Source organism: Tauraco erythrolophus, chromosome 16 (genome assembly GCF_009769465.1).
Source record: "Tauraco erythrolophus isolate bTauEry1 chromosome 16, bTauEry1.pri, whole genome shotgun sequence".
Lineage (NCBI taxonomy): Eukaryota > Metazoa > Chordata > Aves > Musophagiformes > Musophagidae > Tauraco > Tauraco erythrolophus.
In genome coordinates this window covers 19,295,403-19,315,267 of record NC_141480.1, presented here as the reverse complement: position 1 = coordinate 19,315,267, position 19,865 = coordinate 19,295,403, and the positions used below count along the sequence as shown (strand labels likewise).

The window sequence follows — 19,865 nt, the reverse complement described above, 5'->3', positions numbered from 1 at the left end:
GAAAGCTGGAGAGGGGCTTTGGACAAGGGTGTGTAGTGACAGGACACGGGGCAATGGCTTTAACTGAAAGAGGGGAGATTTCGATGAGATCTGAGGAAGAAATTCTTCCCTCAGAGGGTGGTGAGGCACTGGCACAGGTTGCCCAGAGAAGCTGTGGCTGCCCCTGGAAGTGTTCAAGGCCAGGTTGGATGAGGCTTTGAGCAACCTGGTGTAGTGGAGGGTGTCCCTGCCCATGGCAGCGGGGTTGGAACTGGATGATCTTTGGGGTCCCTTCCAACCCAAACCGTTCTACGATTCTATGATCTCATGCATGATTTTTTCTTCCTTCGAGCAACTTCTTCCCACAGCCACTTGAGGGTCTTGACAAGTAACTCTGAACCTAAAACTCATCCACATCCAAAAAGCAAAGTTCCAACTCTGACCTTGTTGGAAAGAAAGCCTGAATAAAAGACAAACAATGAAAGCGACGAGACCCTCAACTTCCAGTCACTACTCCTCACAGGAAAGGAGAGGCATTCTGTGAGCTGCTGTGCCATCTGTGCTCCCACAGCGGTGGGGGACACCGGCTCGCTCACGCCGCCAGCCCCACAGCACCCCACGGCTGCACTCCCCCGGCTCATTAGCGCAGCTTTAACCGCCACACGGCCTGAGGGCAACCAGCACCCACCGTGGCGAGGAGGGCACCCCCCGGCGCCGCTCCCGCCTCTACGGCCCCCGCTCCCCTCAGGAAGCCTCGCTACGGCGCCTCGCGCCGCCCTGCGCCTTCGCGCCACTCGCCCCCCAGCCCCGCCGCCGCGCGGTGCCCGCTGGGTACTGTAGTCCGCGCGGAGGACTCCCGGCCCCAGAGGGCCCCGCGCGGCCGCCGCCTCCGCGCACGACATGGCGGCGCGGGCGGGCCGGGCCGGCGGGCGGTGAGGGGCGCGGGGGCCGCCATGACCTACACGGCGGAGCAGCTGGACGGCGTGCGGCGGTGAGCGCGGCGCGGAGGCTGCGGCGAGCCGCGGCCGGGGGAGAGGAGCGCCTGAGGGGGCGCCGGGGCCGGCTCGGGGGTGGGGGGGGCGGTGGGTCCGTGGTGGGCGCGGTGTCCGTGGGACAGGCCGGTGGAGATAACCTCGCGTGCGCTTGCAGAATAAAGCGGTGTCGGAACTACTATGAGATCCTGGGGGTGGAGAGGGACGCCGGCGAGGAGGAGCTGAAGAAAGCCTACCGCAAACTGGCGCTGAAATTTCACCCCGACAAGAACCGAGCTCCCGGAGCGACGGAAGCGTTTAAAGGTGAGGGGGGGGGCTGGCCCGGGGCTGGAAGGCGTGAAGGAAGCTGGAAACGGGGACAGACTGCCTCGGACCTACAGCTCTGCGCCTTATGTAAAGGCACCATCCGGGCCCGTCTAGCTGGTCCTTTTTATAGATAAGATACACACACTTCCACAAAATCCTGCAGCCGCGCTGGAGGATTTGCCTTTTGGTCTTCAGAATACAGGTTTTCCTTAGAAGCAAAGGGAATCATCCCAAATCTCCTTCCTAGGTACCGCTAAAGGAGCAGAGCGAGGCTTGGAAATGATACTGGCCACACAGGAGAGGATGTTGTTGTGTAATCGATAACTGCTCATAAAATTTTATGTGCATGTGTGTATATATGCAAACAAATGGAATTTGAATCCAATATTCTGTGCCTGACTTTTCAGTACTGTTGCAATCTAAGCCTGTGTCAACAACAGTAGCATCTAAACTCTTACATCTTTTGCCTTTTCCATGGTGTGTTGCAGCTGTCTGCAACAGCACTGTAAGGCAGTGTGAGGAAAGTAAGATATTCATTCATAGTCTAATAGAATAAACAGGTTTCGAATGACTTTTCTTTATTTTTTTGTGTTGTGTTTCCTTATGAACTTGTTTACAGCCGTCTTCTGTCAAAGATCAAGGAAGAAGATGAACCAAACAAACGCTTCTGGGTGGTTTGATATAAAGTGTGAAACAGATATGCTGTACAGCCTCACAAGCATCTCTGCTGACAGAAGAACTGGGAATATGGTTCTGCATTTCAATTAGTCTCTGCAGTTATTAACTTTGTATCAACTGTGTGTGGTATATGAAGGTGCACTTCTGTATCAGTGCTCAGTTTCATCTGATAAAATGTTATGTTCTCACTCAGTCTCTTGACTGCAGTGGACTCTCTCACCTTGGTTTTACAAATATTTTGACTCTCTCCATATACTTTAACACTTATGTCTTTTTCCTGGTATCGGTGACAGCAGGAAATAGGCTCCATTGCAGGTAATGACCATGTTGTAACACTTGTTTTACAAAGGCAGTTCTTTCAGAAATAATTCAATCTTTGGTCAAACACAAGTTTTCTACGCCTGCGTGGGCTTTTTTGCTACTCTGCTTATAAAAGTCTGAGAGCTGGAAGTATTGTGTGATATGTGTGTGTAACGCTTCTTTTAATTCACTCTCCAGCAATAGGCAATGCTTTTGCAGTTCTGAGCAACCCCGAAAAGCGATTACGGTACGATGAATTCGGAAGTGACCAAGAGCATGTCAGCACTGGCCAGGCCAGGCACTACAATTACTACACAGAATTCGAAGCAGACATTACACCAGAAGAAATATTCAATGTGTTTTTTGGTGGGCACTTTCCTACAGGTTAGTATCTGTCTGCAGTGGTTTTGACATGTAATGAGCTGCCACTGGACCATAAAGGAAGTTCAGCTTCTCTTGGTACTCATTAGGGAGTTGACTATACATCTGCAAAGAGCAAAAACCTGTTGGATTTACTCTTTTCTCCCTTCCTAGGTTTTTATGCCTGGAAAAGCTCCCTTAACGTGCAGTTTATACTTCAGATTTTAGCAGCTCTGTTTTCTAAAAAAGCTCAAAGCCCAGCTTTGCTGTCCAGGAGCGCTCCTAGGAGAGAGGGCTGCCGGTGGGGTAATGGCTGGTGCTGCCAGGGCAAGTTCCTAACCTCCCGGTCTCTTTTGAAAATTTCTAACAGTACTAGTTAGAGGTAAGAACGTGTTGGGCTGGCAAGGGGTTAGGCTGGTTGAGTCTTGGGTAGGCAACATTTTAATACCAGCGGTAGCTGAAGGCCCTGCTTTTTGTCGTTGCATTTATTCCCTTCATCGTCCGAAGGCAGCAATGGTAGGGGAGGTGAAATAAGGTGCAACTGGGAAGGGATCAGAGGTATCTTAGCTGATGGTGGTGTACCTGAGACGCTTTACTGCCTTCCAGTACAGCATGACAGCAGCTTCTGGCATTGTGGTCTCAGTCCCCCTATAACTAGGAAAACATAGGAGTGCATTTGGCTTGCAGCAGCTTGCATACTGTAAAGAAATTAAAAACTTCTTAGCTTAGAAAGCGATGCCTGCCAGGAAAGGCTGGCCATTATGGGATGTGCGGTATCCAGTAACAGAAGAGTAGATCCGTACCTGTGGCAGCCCCGTGCATGTCTCAGTCCAGCCTTGGCTTTTGTATTTGTGGTAAAAATAGAAAGATACTGCAAGATCAGTGGAATACAGGTTTAGATTAAAAGTAAATCTTGAAGGTGTGGTGGGCTCAAGGGTCTTCCTTGCAGTACCTATGGAATTGCTGTAGCACTCTTGGAAACTTTCTCACCTCCAAGGCATGGTATAAAGCAACATACACGCCAGTTACTACAGCCTAAACCCCCAGATACAAATAATTTACTTGCAAGCTCCCCGTAACCTTAGTCTGTGTGGTAGTACCTTGCAGTTAAGGGGACCTCAAATTGTTTTTGAAATTTGATCGGTAGATGGTGCGTGGCATAATAGAGTTGGCAAGTTTTCAATTTCTGGCTTTGCAAGAAATTGCACCTGCGTGTGCCTTTTGCCTCAGGCATTAGTGAAACGTTGCCCTCGTGGAACATGACTGCTGCGTAGCTGTGGGTGACAGAGGTGCTTGGAATCGAGGACAAGAAATGGAGGAGCTGCAGGAGGAATTTGGGTGCTGGGCGTGGCATGTTTAACAGGCAGAGTGGCGTGAAGAAGTAAATGGGAATTTTTATCAAAGTGGCAAAGAATAAGAAAACAAAAAGATAATTTCATAGTAGTAGGTGTTAGTAGTAAACAACAGTTTCCTCCCCCTAAAGAAAATGTTTGTGTCTAAATTTATGTACGTTTTCCTAATCTAAAAGTGAGTTCTAAGTGATGGAAAATCATCAGTTCAGTAGTTGTCCACATAGGAAAGGCCACAGAGTTTCTGCTTAGCAAGAGAATTACTGGTAAGAGGATGTGCAGATAGTTGGTGTAAAGAGAACGTTTTTAAACGGTTGTGATGTTAAGTAGGACGTGGCGATGGAGCTGAAGTTTGTGCCAAGCTGCAGCGTCCTGCTGGTTTTTGTTTTGTGACACCTTGCTATCACCAGGCTTGCTGGAAATGGGTATAGGAAACCTTGGTGTAGCTTTTGTGGGCAGATTTATGGCTCTGTTTTTACTGTGCGTTTTTCCTCTATGGATATTCAGTGGAAAAATATTAAAACATTAAATGTCAGAAGTCTAAAAGGAGACTGTCCACGTGCCATAGTGTTGCACTTACAGTGGGTAGAGGCTACGAGTTCAACTTTGCTTCCATGTGCATTTATTTTTTATGAGAAGAAAGAAACTGCTGGCAGAAATTCTTTGAGAAACTCAGGATTTGGGAAAGCTTTTTTCTAGGCACCCTGCAAAAGCCATCCTTCTCTTTCCACACTTGAATCTGTTTTTTTCACAGCTTGATAAAGTGTTATTTGAGCAGTGTTGAATGATAGAAACAAACTTTCTTTTTCAAAAAAGAAACTTTCTTTCTTCAAGCCAGCCTTGTTTGACGCTCTGTTGGAGCTGTGGCTGCAAGCACACCTAGACCCTTGGAAAAATCTTTGGACAAACATGAAACAGATGTTTTGACACAAAAGCAAAGGTCATTTCTACCCAGGCTTCTTGCAGAATTCTCTGGAAAATCCAGAGAGAGGACAGTATAAGAGTGTAAAATAATGTGACGTCTTTCTCAGGGCTTAAAAATAGATTGACGTTTCTGTTGTCATGATAAGGCCTTGAATTTCAATTCTCTGATACAAAGACATTCTGAATTTCAAGAGAAGAGCACAGCTATTATTAAGATATTCATATGGTGATGAAATCAGAGTTCCAGCTTCAAATCGAAACAACATCTACAATTCTTTCCTCCTTTTAGAGTTTTTAAAAATAAATCAACTACATTCAGTGTGCAAGAAAGGAAATACTGAGTTGTGCTTTTTTTTAACTCAAAAAGCTATTTTTAAATCTCTTTCCTTATAAAATCATTAAGTAAAACTATTAATAGCTTCAAGGAAGAGGAACTAGAAATGAGTGTATTCAGTAATTATGGAAAGCCAGAGTTCTTGGCCTGAGTGTGGTGAAGCAAATTAATTTTCCTGCTTAGAGCCTGGGCATGCAACACAGCTATGGCCTTGCAAGTGAACGTGACAAAAACAGTATTAAAATGTGAGATACAATAATAAAAATTCTAGCATGTTTCTGCAGTTCCATTTAGTTTAAGATGGACTTGGAGCAAACTTTATGATTTCTCTGATACATTTTTTGGCACGACGTGTTATTTTGACGTTTAAATCTGAGATTTGTTTGGACTTTTCAATCTGAGGTCTCCCAACTGAAATTCAGGCTGTGTAGTATAAGCCTGGATAATCAACTAGAAACTCAGAGAAATAACAGGTGGGTACCAGCAAGCGGATGAAAACCATGACTGTCCCTTGGTGTCTCTTAACAGGAAATATCCATATGTTCTCAAACGTAGCCAGAGACGCGCACTATTATCCACGGAGGCACCGAAATGAAAGAGCGTGGACGCAGGAGCAAGAGGAGGAAGAGAACAGGCCACAGGTAGCCAGGAGGAGGGATCTCTTGGGCTTAAATATTTCACCAGGGTGAGAGATCCACTTGCACATCCCCAGCCAGGACAGACTTTCCCGTTCTTAAACGCTCCATGTTTATCCAGTGCTGCAGCCAAAACAGATGTTTTCAGAAGTAACTAGATTGTCTTTTATTAATCACTACTTTAAAAACACATTGTACTGGTAGGATTACAGGCCCTGGAGTTTCTGTCACCAGCTGTTTTGCTGGTGCTTGCTTTTTGCAGGCTCTAATGGTTTGGTAATCCAGCAATGGTTGGTCCAAATGCGGACTAATAATGGATTCAGGAGTACTGGCTTCCCCTCATGGTGTATTTAATCCTTCAGTAAATTAGCACACAGTTTCTGCTCAGGTGCTGCACAGGCATTTTCCAGCCCTGGGCAGGATGGGTCTGGGATACTTTTCTGCCAACTGCAACCTCTAGATGAGACACAAGGTGTCATTTGTTGCTAGCACGCATACACACATGCCACCTATCCTGGAAGAATCTTCCTCTGGAGGCAGCCTGTTAACCTAACAAGATGATTCTCCAAGGAAGATGAATTATAGTCAGGCTCTGAAAAAAACCTGATACAGCCTAATAGCTAAGCTAGGGCAAATGAATCCCACCTACTACTGCGTCAGGTATTCCTGCTGCTATCCCGGAGCAGAGAGCAAAATGGAAATAGCTGCATGTTATATTTTGCTCCTGATTAGAAAAGGTGTTTTAGAAGGGCAGATTGAAAATCAGATGAGGAGCAGAAGTAAAGACCCATGTTTTCTCTGTGGCTCTCCGAACTCTTTGGTCCTTTGCTGTTTTTTATGCTCTTTTGTTCTACTAAATTCATTCAAACAAGAAAAAACAAGTGCTTGCATCCTGTCCCTAGTTACACTACATATAGTCCTTAATCCTTTACTTTTCAGCCATTTATCCAGTGTTTGAACAGAGATTGAGATTTTTAGTATGCATGCAGCAACCTTCAGAAGATGCATGGAAAGCCGTAGGCAGAAATGGTAATTGCAGTGTGGTCCTCCAGTTTGGATTGTCACTAACAGGTACAGTGCTGTGGGCATCTATCGCCTTGTGAGGGAAGCTGTAGATGAAAAGAGGTGTCATGAAAATATAATTGAAAGAAAATGGCTTTAAAGAGCTTTCTGAGATTATTAATAAAGGTTATTTTGAAATTAAAATGTTGTCTTTCTCTAAATTCAAAATTACTTTGTCTTTTTTCAGTTTACATATAGTACGTTGTTGGTCTCTAATAGATAGCCTGGTTTCTGTGAAAATATGCATCCTTTTCCATCTACGTCTTCTCATGACTAATAATTATTGTTGTTCTTTTCAGAATTCGTATTCTGCGTTTATTCAGTTGATGCCAGTTTTCATCATCATAATAGTGTCAGTTGTAACTCAACTGGTGGCCACTAACCCACCCTACAGCCTATTCTACAAATCGTAAGTAATTTAAAACCACAGTTTTCAGGGCTTCGGTGGTAAATGGGAGTTGGGCTTGGTAGCAGAACACGTTGGTGTTCTGTTCTGCTCTTTCTTCTAGAAAGTGTTATCAGTTTGTAAATGAGGAAATGCCAACAGCCTCGTTGACTGTGGTGCGCTTCGTTGTACTGAGCAAGTAGAGGCGCTGAGCCAGAAAGCTTTCTCAACTGGTGTGAAATATTTTTGCCCAGTGATACGGTGGCAGGAATGTGGGGGTAGCTCATCTACAGCACTGAGCAGCCTCTGGTCTGCCCAGCCCCGAGGGATCTGTGGACCAGTGCTGAGGTTCTTATGAAAAGCAATTAGAAAATGAAGCCGGCTGTTCACAGTGTAAATCCAAATCTGCTCTGGTGCCTGAATTCCACTGGAAGAACCGTCAAGCTCCACAAATCATTAAAGCTTTGAAGTGCCCTGGTTTAACATCTGTAAAGAAGCAGGACCTGGGGTTGCAGAGGGCAAACTAAACTGGTCAACTCTGGAAGCAGGAGTGCCACCAGACCTGCTGTAATCTGAGTGTGTGGGGCAGAGGAAAACCCACTTGTTCCTCGCAGCATCCAGTGTTGGGAGGAGGAAACCTCTCTAGTGGGAAAGAGCTGACCAGTTCAGTCACCTTCACTGGCTCTTAGGAGTGGGAGTCAGCAGGGTTTGGAGAACCTGCTGCACGCAGCAGTGGCAGAGTGCTCCAAACACCCCTTGCTCCCTCCTAGGAGTAAAAGTACGTAGGTGTAGGCCTGTATACTCTCCACTGTCGTAGTAGCCCAACACTCTTCATCTTTTTTTACCACAAGCTGTGTGCAGACCTACCATAAGAACGAGAGGGTGGTTGTTTTTTGGGTGTTGGGTTGTTTTATTTTTTTTTTCAGGGGGTGTTTTTGCTATCTGCCAGTCCCATGTGAAACCTCCCACGCTGTCCCCAGAGCTGCTAATCTCTCCTGCTTTTCTTCCCTACCTCCCGTTCTCCTGTTGGTTTCAGATAGTCAGGCCTGAGCCTGCTACACCGTTACGTGGTTTCTCTAAATCGTATCCTTAAAAAAACTAGCAGCCTAAAAACGAAAAGAAATCGTTGATATAAAAAGAGCGTACACCTCTGAGACACAGGGAGAGAGAAGGAAAAGAGGAGTCCAGGAAATAGAAGGGGCAAAGTGAATTCCATTGAGTAGAGGGTAACCTTTGTGTTTTGGCTGCGTGCCCCTTTCCGTGGGCAGTGATTTGAAAAACCGCCTGGGTGTCTTTGCTCAAATAAGGAAATTCAGTGTAAGAGCACAGTTTAATCCAGTGGCTGTGTCAGAGCAGCTCATTCTACCTACAGGATGTTTTTTGGGATATTCCATGCCTCACTTCACTTGCTGATGATTATAGAACCCTAAAGGAAAGAATCTCCCCTGCAAGGTCTTATTTTTACTAAAGGATCCAGAAACTGAGAAAATCCAGATCCAATTGCGTTATGCCCTGAGCAATACTAGGAGCCATAGGCCTTTCCTATAATCTCTGTGCTTGTCGTCAATTCCCATGGATTTCTGGACCTTATCTGCCAGAAATTACCAGCAAACAGAAGAAAGTGTGTGGAGGGAGCTTCTGTTGGCAGATAAAATTTGCTTTTATGTTTTGGAAGTGCCGTGACTGAGCTGCTGGGAACACATGCAGTGTTTGGAAGGAACAGTGTCAGCTCTGAGTCGGTTCTCTGCAGATATCTCCAAAAATCAGGTATTTTGCTGTGGGTTTGAGGAGGTGTGAGTTCTCTGTGTAGTGCACAGCTTGCTGAGCCTGAGACTTGTAATTTCCTCATTGGATGGCTGAGGGAGCTATAGTCCTGCAGAAGGTAACTGTAGAGAAGTTCCTGTAAATACTGTCTTCTGGAAGTGCTAATATGGATCTCTGGATTTCTTTAGATGTGCACCACTAAAAAAAAAAATAAATCTGTTTTCTCCATCGTGTGTTCACAGGTCCATAGGCCACGTTATTAGCAGAGAAACAGAGAACTTGCAGGTGCCTTACTATGTTGATAAAAACTTTGAAAAGAATTATCAAGGAGCAGAACTCCAAGAGCTGGAGAAGACCGTTGAAAAAGATTACATAGACTATATTCAGACCAGCTGCTGGAAGGAGAAACAGCAAAGTAAGTAATTTTGGTTACGAGCGTGTGCCCGCAGCCCGTCAGGAGTTGCACGAGGGCTCTACTTCACAAAGCACTGCTGGTTTCAGGCACATTTTCCCATGCTTATAACGTCTCAAACCTTGCACTGGTACTTCTCACATCTGCTCTTAACACTAAATTTGCTATTCTTGAGGGTCTGATTCTGAGAGACAAGTGGAAAGTAGATTACACCGTTTGAGACCTTTTTTTCCACTCAGTTTTTATGCTTGAACGACTCTTAGCGATGACGACTTAAATGTGTAACCCACTCCGTTTATCTGGCTCTGAGAGGTTGTTAGGGCTAGAAAAGGTCTTGAGACATCACCTGTTCCACGTTTCCTTTGCTGGAGCAGAATCGTTTTTGCTTCAACTGGCTCCAGGAGATTATTTAACTTTTCCTTCAAAACTTCATCAGATGGAGAGCCCATAACCTGTTCAGGTGCTTTTAGTAGTCTTGCAGTAGGTTGTGTTACTGGTATCAGTTTTCAAATAGCGTGCTTCTGTGCTTGGTTTATGCACTTATTTGCATTTTCTATCTTTAGATGAGTTTGAGGTCTTGTTTTTCACCATAGTCAAGATTGTCTTTTAAAAACAAGAATTGAACGCAGAAAGGGAGAACACAAAAATGTGAGTGTTCAAAGTCATTACCTCACGTCAGTCCTCAGTCGATCAGTGGCACGTATAAAGGCAGGTATTTTAACCCCACGTTGTAATATTTATTAATTACTGCCCTTCTAATTCATGTAAAATAGAGCAAATCTCTGCTTCTTTCATAACTCTGCAAAATAACAGAAATCAAACCGCAAGGACTAGCTGAAGTTGGGACGTTGCGACTGATTTATTTTTTTTTTTTCAGCTCAAGAACTTGTCACCTTAAAACGGTTAAAGCCCAGCTGCTGCTGTGCACAAAGGAAGCTGGGAGGAGTTGTTTCTGTGTAAATGTTTTAATAGTGGCAGGCAACTTGCTTTCACACACTGGCAGGGCTTTCTGGATTGCTCCGTGTAAAACAGTCCTCAGCACACCACCAAAAACTGGCTTTGCACTCGTTTGCAGTTTCTTTACCAGTTGCATCGTCGTGGAAGCCGACACTTTGCCTAAATGAGACTTGTTTAATCCTGTGCTAGAGGTACCAGTAGTGTTGCTGGCTCCAAACTATCTACAGGTTTTTGACAGGGAGGGTTGTTTTGCTTTCACCCAGAGGCTGTTTTGGTTTGTTTTACGTGAAAAAGTACCAACCTTGCTTTTTAAAGAGAAATATAGAGATCTGGGCTCTGAAGTTAGAAGAGAAACCACAATACAAGACCATAAAAATCCCCAACAATCCCTTAGGTTTTGGTGTGCTTGACTTGTGATCTCTGAGCATCGGTGGCTGGCGGTGGCAGCCTCTCGGTGTGATGTGGCTGTCAGTAACCATAAACGTAGGCTTCGTGCGTAGGCTTGCTATAAGGATAGGATTTATTTCTTACAGAAAAACCCTTTTAATTGACCTTGTGCAACTGGAAGTCACCATGTTGTCTCTTTCACGTAACCCCTGAGCTAAGGAGTGCCGTGCCCCAAAACGGGCAGTAAGGTTGGCGAGTCTGGGAGAGGCTGGGAGTCAGAGAGGGGGAGACAATCCGGCACGGAACACCAAGTAATGCCTGCAGAACAGTGCTCCTCTGGAGCTTTTCCACTTAGAGACTTCATTAGTCACACATCTGCAAATATATTTACAAAGTCCACAATTAGCAGTGGCCTGAGGAGACCACTGTAATTAAAAAAAAAAAAATCATTTTCAGAATGATTACCGTCCAGGCCAGCGAGCAGGTAATGAGCACAGCCGAGACTGTGCTAACTTTAGAACAGCCAAGTTTGTAAAAATAAACTGCAAATACAAGATGCAGTGTTGGGGAAAAGTTCCCTGGAGATGTTGAGGCTGTTGTTTCGTAACTTTAATCCGTTAATTCTTGTTTAAGTGTTTAATTTCATGTCGTCAACTCCTTTGTTGTTGTTAGTTGAATGTCTTATTAATAGTACGTTCGTTTGGTTTGCTGAGAGTGCATTTCTCTTCGGCACCAGCAAAACAGACACGGATTAGTTCTGTAGGAACAGATTGATTTTTCAAGTCCTTGATTTTGTGGCTTGGAAAGTGTTACCTGGTGTCCAGCTGCCTTAATGAAAACTTCAGCAGTAGCTGATGTATCGGGGTCTTGTTCAGCCACTTTTCCACTGCTGCAGCAGACAGTAGTGTGTCAGAGCTGCACGTGCCGTGGGGCCTGTGTGCAGAAACCACCTCCCAGGTTGCCACAGGAGATCGTTCAGCCGTGCGAGCACGACTGTAAATAAGACTGCAAAGAGCTCCGAGCTGTAGAAAATTACAGAGAGGTGACTGGAAACAGAGAGAAGGACGATGCGTAGTTGGAATATTGGGTATTTTAGAAGTTCCTTGAAAAGTACAAAGGAAAAACTCTATGTAAAAGGTTGCAAAATGTAAGAGACCGAGGTGGCACGATGCGTGCTGTCAAAAGCACAAGCATTTGTAGTGAACGTTTTTGCCCGATCGGGTAAGTGTAAATTAAGGTTCTTCGTTGCAGAACCTCAAGGACTCTGGACTCGGAGACAATTACCCGAGTCTAGTTTTGCTGAAGGCTTGTCAAGGCTGTGTGCCCGGCACTGCTCGAGTGGCGTTTTAGTTGTAAACCTGAAAACTGATTTCTGATCTAAAATAAAATGTCTATTCCTGTCAGTTTGTAAAGTTTTTCAATAAATAGGTGGAGAGTAAAATGGCTTTACATTTCAGTGGGAGAGGGACAGAGGAGGTAGGGCACGAAAGGACCTACTGAAGCTCTTTCCACTCTGAATGATTTTGCAAAATGAGGGACTTTTAAGACATATAAAAGCTCTTTGAAAAATTGAGTGTCACCAGGTAGCTTGTGCTTAGGGAAATTTTGACCTTTGCAGAAACAAATTACTGCTCTTCTCTTAGGTGCATCTAATCCTGCACCTAAATTATGCTTCAGCATAATTTATTAAGACTTCCTCAGCTAATCAACAAAAGAAACTTCTCTGAATTACTGGAGGAAAATAATTGAAACAATGGGATGATTTCAGTTTTGAGAAGAAGGGGGGAAAAAATATACAAAGTACATTCAAGATTGTGTCGTTAATGAACGAGCACAGAGGCCTTTCAGACAAGTCCCTCAGCTGTTCACCTTCCTATAACCAATACTCATTAAAAAAAAATCTAATACCTTCTGAGCAAGACTCTTGCTAGACAGAATTGGAATTCTGAGAAGTGCAACACCAAAAAAACCCAATTGCCTATACTTTAAAGTATATATCTGAATGGGTGCTCTGGGCCCGTGCAGAATGGATCCACCAAAAGAGCCCGTTTCCCAGCGACGTGGGCAGGGATGTATGTCTTGTAATTCCCACGTAGCTTGTGAGGCTGCAGCCGGCTGACACGGCCCCAGGGCAGCGACAGGAAGAGTGAGGCTCCGTTTCCTCCTGCCTCCTCACTTCGATGCCCCTAATTAGGTGCAGATTGACCCCCTGTGCCCAGCGATGGGCAGTGGGGGTCTCGGTGTGAGGAGATGAGCTGTAGTTCAGATGTAAACAGCGGTGTCACCCAAGATGGGTGCTGTGTAGCAGACCAAACGGTGTCCTACCAGCCCCTCTTTATGCAGCTGCTTTAAATATATATGTATATTTTAAAGCAATGACCCGTTCTTTAGATCATTGACATAATTTTAAACCTTACGTGACTTCTAAGCTGTGTTTTTGTAGCTGGTGTTTGCTTTGTGGACAGCAATAACCAGGCTTGTTTCGTTGTTTTGGTCATTGTGCTACTAGTGCACTGGTAGAGAGGGTTATTAAAACTGTTTGAGTTTTCAAGCAATTAACAAAAATACTGTTTTCTGAAGTAGCAGTTAAACCTGATGGCTTCTTGTTAAAGAAAGTTGTTAACATGCCCAGTTTCACTGAAACAAGGCAAATTAAAAAAACCTCATGCCACAAGGGTTACAAAACACTTAGAAACAGGTATTTAAAGTAGGCTCGCAGCTTCATCCTAATACCTTTTTTTTTTTTCCACCTTTCAGAGTCTGATTTGTCAAATTTGGCCAAGCTCTACAGAGACGAGCGGTTAAAACAGAAAGCAGAATCGCTGAAACTTGAGCACTGTGAGAAGCTCTCCAGTCTGATTGGAATGCACAAAGCGGGCTGACCAGGACGCACACGTTCCGTAGTTTTATTTATTGCTGGTTTAACTTATGTTTTTATTTTCCTTTGGATAAAAAGGGAAGGAGTCTGTTGTAAAGAGTCTGAACATTCGATTCCTTCTGCATCTAGTGCAGAGATGGGCCAGCACGAGCTGCAGAGCTCGTGTTTGCTGTAATATATACTGTACCCTCTATCTGGTTCCAAGGACCAGTGGCACTTTGTAGATTAATTCCCTGGGAAACGCTGTTAGTTGGGAACCTGTCTTCATCGGTAGTTTGTCCGCCATCCAAACAGTTCATGCTTCGCAGGAGAGCAGACTCAAATGTCTTCGCTTTCTGTGTTTGGCGTGGACCTGCAGCTCACTCGACCGCGCGAGCAGCGTGGTGGTCAGTGTCGAGCGCGCTAGCCTCCTCGTGCCGACACCGAGCAGGTGTCCCTGCTTCCGCAGCGCTTCCGAAGGAGAATCTGGGAGGAAGGCGGCGCGTCTCCCGTTGGAGTGTAGTACGCAATGCTTCATTCAGAAGAGTCAAGGACCTGCTTCAGGTAAGCACTGGAGCGTGCTCCCAGCTCCATACTGGCAAAGGGACTTTACCCTGTGCTTGGCCGACTGGAGGTCCGTGCCCGCTCTGTTCCGTGGTGACACAGCACGCCGAGATGCCAACGGCAACACCGAACAGGAAGATGAGAGTCTGTGAATTGCTCCAGTTCCAGTGTCTGCCAAACTGTAGAGAAAGGACATCTGTGTTTATTTTCTGATGTGTTTCCAGTGGCGTATTTTTAAGCTGGCTGTTTCATTCTGATTTTTATCCGCAAACTCTTCTCCAGCTGTTACAGGGGTCCTGCTTTTTCTGGTCCAGTTTTGATGTAGCATATTTTTACTCTGTTGAGCAGTTATGAATGTTTCACTGTGGAGTTCAGTATTGCAAAGAAAAAGATCCATGTAGCAGTGTCCTGTTTTTTCTTCATCCTCCTTGACGAAACCAGGCGTTTAACAGCAGGTTGAGGATGGGTTGTGTTGCTCCAGCGGAGCATCATTAACCTCCCGAGCCAGTTTCTCTGCCGGGGTGCCACGGGTGTGTGCCACACGTGGAGTGAAGGACATCTCCAGGCAGCGCAGGCACTGGAGGTGCAGGTTTCTGCCTTCTCTCCCTGACGTGGGGACTTGCTGCAGCCACAGCAGCCCATGTGTCTGTTGAAGAAGTCTCTGTCGGTGCCCCCGGTGCTGAGGGTGTCCTGTGGGCATGTGGTGCACGGGATGGCTGGTACAGGGAGGGAAAAACTGGCACCACAGCTACCAGAAAGTGTCCCCTTGGTGTCCCTGTCCTCTCCGTTACGGTGGTGGGAGGTTGGGGAGCAAACGGAGCCGGGAGCTGCAGGAAGAGAAGCTTTTCTGGTGGTCTGCACCAGAGGGTGGGTGTTTGTCTTGGATTTTGAGACTCGATGCTTCTCCAGAGGACATGGTGCCCGATATGATTATAGGCTGTTGCAACTACAGCGATGTTGCTGCTATGTGTGTTAAAACACAAAAAATTAAAAACCCCATAGTGATTCCCGAAAATAGTGTTTTTGTGTTAACATTTGTTCCCCATCGGACAACTTTGCAGGAGCACCTGGGGAAGTTGAGCAGAGTTCATCAGCCACTCGGGGTGGGAAGAGCACCCGTAAAAAAGGCATGGAGAGGAGGTCGTGTGAAACATCTTTAATGTCTATAAGGGCAGAAATGTTTGATTTGATGATTCTAGATTAATAATGTGGCTGGCAGTACAACAGGCAGCCGTAATTCTGGTATTTCCCGATGTTCAGTGCATAATACAAGTGTGTCTAAAAAGCAAAATTCTTTTAATATTGCTTTTTATATATTAAACAGTTTGTGGAATAGATTTGAGACATATAAAGGTGGTTGGACTCCAGGTTTCATATCCTCCCTCTCATCCATGTTTGGCTCCCATGGCCGGGGAGACCAAACACAACAACTTCACCGGGACCTGCGATGTCCTGTGCGGAGCTGGAATTCATACGTAGCATTTTGTGCTTAAAATCGATCGCGCCTTTCACCTGAAGACCTCAAAGTGCTTTATGGAGGTGGGAGACCTCCTGTGAGAAGCACCATGATTTCAAGAGTCTTCTCTGCGACTAGGAAAGAGGGCGGGATGAAGCGAAAGGTGAGACCGGAAGGCAAAAATATTTCAAAAAGCAATAAGGTGGTTTTTGTTCTCAATCCCAGTCCGGGGTGTTACAGGTGACTGGTTGCATGCTGGTGTTGTGTGCATTTGGCGCTAAAACGCGATAACCACGAGTAATTAATGGTGTAAAGCACTGGCATCCTACTCAATGAGGGGAAAAAAACAAGGAAAATGGTTCTCTCGTGCCCGTGGCCGCTGAAATGCGTCGCCGTCATTAACCGAAGGTTGTCTTCTAATTAATAACCGAAGGTTGACTTCTAATTAACTCTTGGTCTCCAGAGGGAGCAGCGGGTGTTCTCCGGGCAGCCCTGCTTGGCTCGGAGCGGGCATCCAGCGCTGCCGGCGGCACCGTGTCCGGGTGCTGGCAGCGCCGCGGGATGCTCGCCTTTCTCGGGAGATACCAGGGGCTGGCAAATGGGTTTATTTTCTTTATTTTATTTTTAAACGAGAGACTTGACGTTTCTGTGCCCGCCTGTACCGCGGTGAAAAGCCTAACTTTGAAACCGGGGGATAATTGTGCCGCCTGGGAGTTCGTTCCGTGCGGCACGGCCCCGCGGGCCCCGGGCGGCGGCTCCTCCGGGAGACGCGCGGCTGTTCCCGAGCCGCGGCCGCGCCGGCGCGGTTCCAGCGCGGGGCCCTGCTGCGGCCCCTTTAAGACGGGGCGGGAACAGGCGCGGGCGTTGCTAGGAGACGGGCCCGGCCCGGCCACGGCGGCCGCCATTTGCCGCGGGCCGGGCGGAGATGGCGGCGGGCGCTGAGGCCGCGGAGCGCGCCTGTGGGGCGGGGCCGGGAGTGGGCGGGGCCCTGGAGCCACGCCCCCCCGAGTGGGCGGGGCCGCGAGGCCGCGCTCCCCGCGCGTGGCGGCCCCGGAGCGGGCGTGCGGGGTCGGCGGGGCCCGTCGCGCTCCGCCACGGCTGGGCGCGGGCCCCTCTCCGGCAGCCGGCGCTCGAAACCGCCATCTCGGCCCAGCACGGCTCCCGCCGGCGTCGCGCCCCGCGGCGCGGTCGGTGCCGTGGGGAGGGAAGCGGCGGCGCGAGGTGTCAGAGGTGCCGGCGTGTTTCCGATGCCCCGTTCCCTCGCGAACCCCGCGGGCGGCTTGGAAAGGCTCTGCCAAGCTGGGCCGGTGTTTCCTGCTCCTCTGGAGTTGCGAAAAGTAGCTCCGGCGTGGGAGAGGCACGTCCTGCTCTCGGCAGCTGTTGTCGTCCTCCTTTCTGCCGCTCTTCCGAGCGTGCCAGCGTCAGGAGGCGAGGGCGTGCAGAGCTGGCACGAAACCCGAGTTAATAACCAAGGGCAGCAGTAAGTCTACAGGCGGTGCCATGCTGGCTTAAACATAAATCAGATTTAATTAGCAAATCTGGGTCTGCCCCTTGTTCCGCAACGTGCCTGTGCCTCACAGGCTGCTCCCACGCACCCCCGAACTGCTTCGGGTGCTGGAAGCGAAGTTTGCGGCCTCTTAACCTGAAATGGTGGTAGTGCGGTGGGTAGGAGGACCCCGGGGATAAATCATGAGCCGCCCCGAGGAAGGTGGGGGTGCACCCCTGCAGCAGGAGGAGGAGATGGAGGCGCTGGAGCGCGGGTCGTGCCCGGTGGGTCACTGGCAGCCTCAGGCTGCAGCCGGGGCGGCGAGACGGGACCACGCAGCCGCTTCCCTCCGCGCATCCACAGCGCGCCCGGACGGGCCGTTCACGGCAGCCTCGGGGATGTTGGAAGGAACCAGCCAAGCTGGTGGTCCTTGCTGCAACCCAGCCACGCTTCTCCATCTGGCTGGCTCTGTGGTGTACGGAGCCATCCCATCTCCCGCAGCACTGAGAGGGAGCCCGGAGAAGCAGATGAACGGCCGGGTGGGTGGCGGTTTCTTTCTGACCACCCTTGCACCCCACTGCCCTGCCGTGTGTTGTAGCTGTTGACACTTTGTCCGCTTCAGTTCCAGCAGGACCTGAGTGTTGGAGTGAAAGATCATAGAATCACAGAATGGTTTGGGTTGGAAGGGACCTCAAAGATCAACCCCTCTGCCACGGGCAGGGACACCCTCCGCTACACCAGGTTGCTCAAAGCCTCATCCAACCTGGCCTTGAACACTTCCAGGGATGGGGCAGCCACAGCTTCTCTGGGCAAACTGGTCCAGTGCCTCACCAGATGCAGCGAGTGCTGGAGAAGAGGCAGAGGAAAGGTTTAAAGGGGCTACATGAGTCCTTGCCCTAAATCTGCCCTGCGCCCGCTGCCAGGACAGCAGGACCTGGAAGCAGCAGCACAAGGACCTTTCTCTTTGTGTGCAGGGATCCTGCTACTGACCTGAGGCTTTTACTTTTATCCAGAGCTTCACCAGCTCCCGCAGCCCATGTTCTGCTTAAGCCTTCTTTGCCCTCCCTCCTCGCCCCCCGCAGTGGTACCCCAGGTGCACTGACGGCATCGCCAAGGCACCCCAGGGAGGCTCAGCAGGACGCGGGTGACCCCAGGCTGGACCAACCTCCCTTTCCCACCAGCTACCAGTAGCCCTGGGACCCTCGCACAACCCTCAGCGGGGGAGAGGGAGCAAAGGGACAACTCCCTGAGATCTGGATTGGCCGGGGACCGAGGAGCCAGCTCAGCCTGAGGGGAACAGCATCATCACCCCCCCCTCCCCCCCATTGTGGGTCTGTACATCCCCCCCCCGGGACTGTAAATCCAGCAGCAGGTGAGGGCTGCGTGCCCGTCCCCGGGGTGCTCCTGCCAGGGCCGTGCTGGGGTCGGAGCCAGCAGTGACTCAGCAGGCGCCCGCCGGGCTGCGGAGCCGTGAGCCCGGGCTGCAGGGAACCGGGCCCGGGGGGCTTGGCCGCACTCCTGGCCAGCTCCGGGCTGCTCTGGACCCCCTTTGCATGGGACCACAGGGTGGTTGCAGCACCCAAGCAGCAACCCCAGCTTTTGGGGTGCCACAAGCCGTCCAGGCAGCACGGGGAGCTCCTGCGCTGACAGCCGCATCCCACCGGCTCCCTGCAGCCGGGCTGTAGGGATTTGGGATCTTGAAATCCCTTCCTTGCTCTCTGGCACAAGGCCACCGCGCCGGCGAGTCCTGCTCGTGGCGGGTCTCCTCCGCTTCCCAGGGGGCACAGATGCCACCTGGAAGCTCAGCCCTGCTCATCAGTGAAGGGTTAAGCGCCAGGCCAGCTCCCAGGGCAGTTTTTCTCTCCTCCTTTTCCTTGCCAAGGTTTAAATATAGTCCCTTCGTGAACCCAGGCGACTTGGGCATCGGGTTGCTTGGGGGCTGGCAGCGCCAGGGAGCACCTGCTCCCGCTGCTTCACTGCAAAAATCCCCCCTGAAAGCTGGGGCCGAGCTCCGCCAGCGGCAGTTGGGGCCAGCGAGCTGCGGAGACCCGTGTGCCATGCAGGGCACCCCGGCTGCTTGCTTTGGGTCTTCCCAAAAAAAGGCAGATATGAGCCGTCCGTCGTTCGGCTCCCGTGAGTCTCGGAGGTGCTCGGTGCCCGGTTCGATTTCGAGCCTTCAGTTTGCTCCTGGCCGCTTGCAACGCATTTTGGGGGAGCAGCTGATTTTTGGCGAAGCCCCCGGGATGGGGACACGCCGTCCCTGCGGCAAGGTGGGTAGAGGTGCTGGGAAAAGAGCCACGGCAGGGATGGAGCGGCAGCCTGCAGCTCGGCTGTGCCCTCTGCGCCAAGGATGGGACGTCCTCAGAGGGGTCTGGGGCCCCCCAGCCCTGGGGGAGCCCAGCCTGCCATGCCAGAGGGCATGTCCCCGGTACCCCCGTGAGGACACCCTGGCACCTCTCCTGCAGGTTTGGGGAGCAGCAGCGTGGGGTGAGGGGGCAGGGGATGGTGCTGGCAGCCCCCCAGCAGCCCCCTAAGGCCGGGGGCGGCAGCGGCATCCCTGCAATGCGCTTGGCATCGTCTCCCCCCCAGGCTGGCGCTCGCTGACATCCATGTGATCGAGGGGCTGCTCCGTCCCGCCGCTGGGTCCAGCTGCCGCTGACAACGCAGGAGCCAGAAGG

At 49.4% G+C, this 19,865-nt stretch overlaps 1 protein-coding gene across 1 annotated transcript; it reads left to right on the top strand.

The window, feature by feature from the left end:
* The first annotated feature begins 929 nt into the window (after positions 1 to 929).
* On the top strand, positions 930 to 14,906 carry DNAJC18 (DnaJ heat shock protein family (Hsp40) member C18). Its single transcript, XM_086621382.1, has 7 exons — positions 930 to 970; positions 1,129 to 1,274; positions 2,454 to 2,639; positions 5,751 to 5,863; positions 7,219 to 7,328; positions 9,311 to 9,483; positions 13,582 to 14,906. The coding sequence occupies exons 1-7, from the start codon at positions 933 to 935 to the stop codon at positions 13,704 to 13,706; spliced, it is 891 nt and encodes a 296-aa protein (XP_086477508.1). The 5' UTR covers positions 930 to 932; the 3' UTR covers positions 13,707 to 14,906.
* Positions 14,907 to 19,865: the final 4,959 nt, after the last annotated feature.